This window comes from Camellia sinensis, chromosome 1, assembly GCF_055761805.1.
Source record: "Camellia sinensis isolate YWXY chromosome 1, ASM5576180v1, whole genome shotgun sequence".
Lineage (NCBI taxonomy): Eukaryota > Viridiplantae > Streptophyta > Magnoliopsida > Ericales > Theaceae > Camellia > Camellia sinensis.
The window spans coordinates 127,005,723-127,009,020 of NC_138961.1; the positions used below are offsets into that span (position 1 = coordinate 127,005,723).

Genomic DNA, 3,298 nt, shown 5'->3' on the forward strand with positions numbered 1-3,298 from the left:
GGTATGCAACAAATTTACATTTCATTCACCAAAGTCATCCATAAATGAATCCACAGTGATAAGTTCAGGGGGACGATTTTGGATATTGGATAAACACAATTCCTTATCCAGGACCCCCTCACCACACCACCAGTCTTGCCAAACCCGCACTTTGGATCCACTACCAAGCTTCCATCTCACTCCTTTCACCAGGAGATCCCTGGTATTTAGAATGCCTTTCCATACATGAGATATACTCTTTCATTTCCTCATGTTAAGGAAGGAATGTTGCCCCAAGTATTTATTCTTGAGAACTTCCACCCATAAGCAATTTTCCCCCTTTAACATTTTCCAACCCAACTTGGATAGAAGGGCTAAATTCTGATCTCTGGCCTTCCGAATTCCAAGGCCACCATCTTTTTTCAACTTACACACTTGATTCTAGTTCACAAGATGAACTTTCCTTTTCTCAAGGGTATCACCCCAGAGAAAATTCCTGTTAATTTTGTCAATGTCATCACAAACTTTTCTCGGGATCTCCAAGGTTTGCATGGCATAGGCAGGCATAGCACTAGTAACAGATTGAATTAAGGTTGCTCTCCCTGCCAATGATAACATTCCCGATTTCCACCCAGCAAGTTTAGTCTTAAGTTTTTCCAGAATATAATTAAAATTTTCTTTACTCACTCTGGAATGGAGGGTTGGGACCCCAAGGTATTTCCCTAAATTTTGTGTTAAGGGAATTCTACTCAAAGTACTCAGGTTTCTAGCTCTGCTCCTAGAAATATTAGGGGACACAAACATATGAGATTTTTGGAAATTAATTTTCAACCCCGAAATAGCACTAAACTCACCCAAAACTTTCAAGATGGTGCTGCAATTGTGTTCATTGGCTTTCGCAAACAGAATCAGGTCATTCGCAAAAAACAAATGAGATAAATTGGGATCATTCTTAGACAATCTAAGGCCAGTCCATTTTTTCCCATGTACCATTTTACTAATCATGACAGAAAGCCGTTCCATGCACAAAACAAAATGGTAGGGCGATAAAGGATCCCCTTGTCGAAGACCCTTAGTTGGTTGGAACGCATCAAGAGGTTCCCCATTCCACAAGATAGCAGCGTTAACATTAGTAACACAACTCATAATCATATCAACAAAGCGCCCATCAAATTGAAACTCTTGCATAGTGTGTTTAAGGAAATTCCATGATATATTATCATAAGCCTTTTCAAGATCAACTTTGAAAATCATGTACCCCACCTTACCTTTTTTCTTCCTAAGGGTGTGAATAGCTTCCTGAGTAATGATGATGTTATCATGAGTGGATCTACCCGGGATGAAACTACTTTGATTAGGGCTGATGAGAGAGTCCAGGAGTGGCTGAGGCGGTTAACCAGAATTTTGGAAATGATTTTATAAGTGACGTTGCACAAACTAATTGGACGGAATTGTGTCACATTTTCAGGGTTGGTGACCTTCGGAATAAGGGCTATATGAGTTCTGTTTATTACAGAAGGAATGGAGTAGTGGGCAAAACAATCTTGAACAAAATCAATCACAGATAGTCCCACAACATCCCAAAAGGTATGATAGAATATGGCTTGGTACCCATCAGGACCCGGGGCTTTGAAAGCTTTGATATTTTTAATAGCCCTCCAAATTTCAGTCCCAAAAACAAACCTACACATCTCAGCCTTATCCTCCAGACTAATGTGTTTAGTTAAGTCATTCCAGTGATCAAAACAAATAGTAGGAGTAAAGGCAAACAGGTTTTGAAAGTGAGTGTTAACTAAGCTTTTCAAAGCAGTGGGGTTATCAACCCAAACGCCCTCATTATTTTTCAAAACTTCAATTTTAACCTTGCGTCTCTTAACGAGAGTGCACAGGTGAAAAAACTTAGTGTTTTGCTCCCCTTGGGTAAGCCACTGAACCCGAGACTTTTGAAACTAAAGCAATTCTTCTTGGTAGAGCACTTTATTAAATTCATCAATAAGATCATTTTCAAGCTGATGGAGATTGTGGAAATAGTGGTTAGCTTGGGAAGTTTGAATTCCATTTATCCTACCAGGCAGCCAACGTTTATGTCTAAAGATGTTGCCAAAAACATTTTTATTCCAATTATTAGCCACAGTTTTCATGCACTCCAAGTTTCCCAACAGGTTATGAGTGTTGTGAGGTGGCCAGCAATTTTCAACAACTGTCCGAAAACCCTCATGGGTAATCCAGGCAGCTTGGAACTTAAACGACTTGCAAGAAGGCTGATAAGAATTCGTACCTTGAGTGTGGACAATGAGAGGTGAATGATCTGAATAAGTACGAGGCAAATTTCGAACATAACCTCCAGGAAATAAAGTTCTCCATTCTGCATTACAAAGAGCTCGATCCAATCGCACCATAGTATTAGGCCACCCTTTTCAGTTATTCGTCCAAGTGAGCCGAGGTCCGACACAACCCAAGTCCATAAGATTACAACTGTTTACCCTGTCTGTGAATTTCTGGCTTCTTCTGTGACTTTGAATGGAGGTGTGACCTTGCTGACATAATAGACTTCTTTTATTAGTTGAGCTGGAGTAGTCATTGAAATCCCTTGCTACCATCCATGGAGCTTGGATATTTTGCGCAATGGTGTCCAATTCCTTCCATAATTCATCACGCATTCTGGGGTTCGGACTGGCATAGATGGCGGAGAGGATCCACTCAGGATACTCCTGTCTAGAAATTGTAGCAGTTATCATCTGGGAGCTTGCTTCATTAACCCGGACATTAATTAGGCTAGGAATCCATAACAGCCATATTCCACCACTCCTTCCTATCGGGTCTACATAGGTTTATGCTGTGTACCCAAGATTATTAAAAAACATCCCCATTGAGTTCAATTCCACTTTGGTCTCCATGAGAATAAGCATGTCAGGTTTGTGCATTTGCACTAGTTCACGCAGATTCCTACGGAATCGGTCATTACCCGCGCCCCTACAGTTCCAAATCAGCAAATCCATGGACGACAGCTGAAGGGTTGGCCAGCTCTCTGTCTCAAGCAGCCCCAGGATGCTTCTCACACACTTTTGATTGGCCTCCATTGCTTTTGCGGGTTTCACTAACACCATGTGTCGCACATTGTGCGAGTTTATCTCCCACCATGGTTGGATTAGGAGCTTCACTTCTTCTAACCACCAATCTATTCCGACGTGGTGAAAAACTTCTTTCCCGAGTTCCATAAACAGCAGCGTTCGAAACTGATTCACTCGATGTTCGGTTATCATGATGTTCTCGGCGGTTTCTTCCATTTCCCTTGGCCTTGTGTATTTTGAGATGACCC

The 3,298-nt window shown here is 41.4% G+C and overlaps 1 protein-coding gene across 1 annotated transcript; it reads right to left on the minus strand.

The window, feature by feature from the left end:
- Nucleotides 1-1,928: 1,928 nt before the first annotated feature.
- On the minus strand, nt 1,929-2,378 carry LOC145819896 (uncharacterized). The gene has a single exon (XM_082913862.1). It carries the CDS (start codon nt 2,376-2,378, stop codon nt 1,929-1,931), a length of 450 nt encoding a protein of 149 aa, XP_082769988.1.
- Between the last annotated feature and the right edge of the window lie 920 nt (nt 2,379-3,298).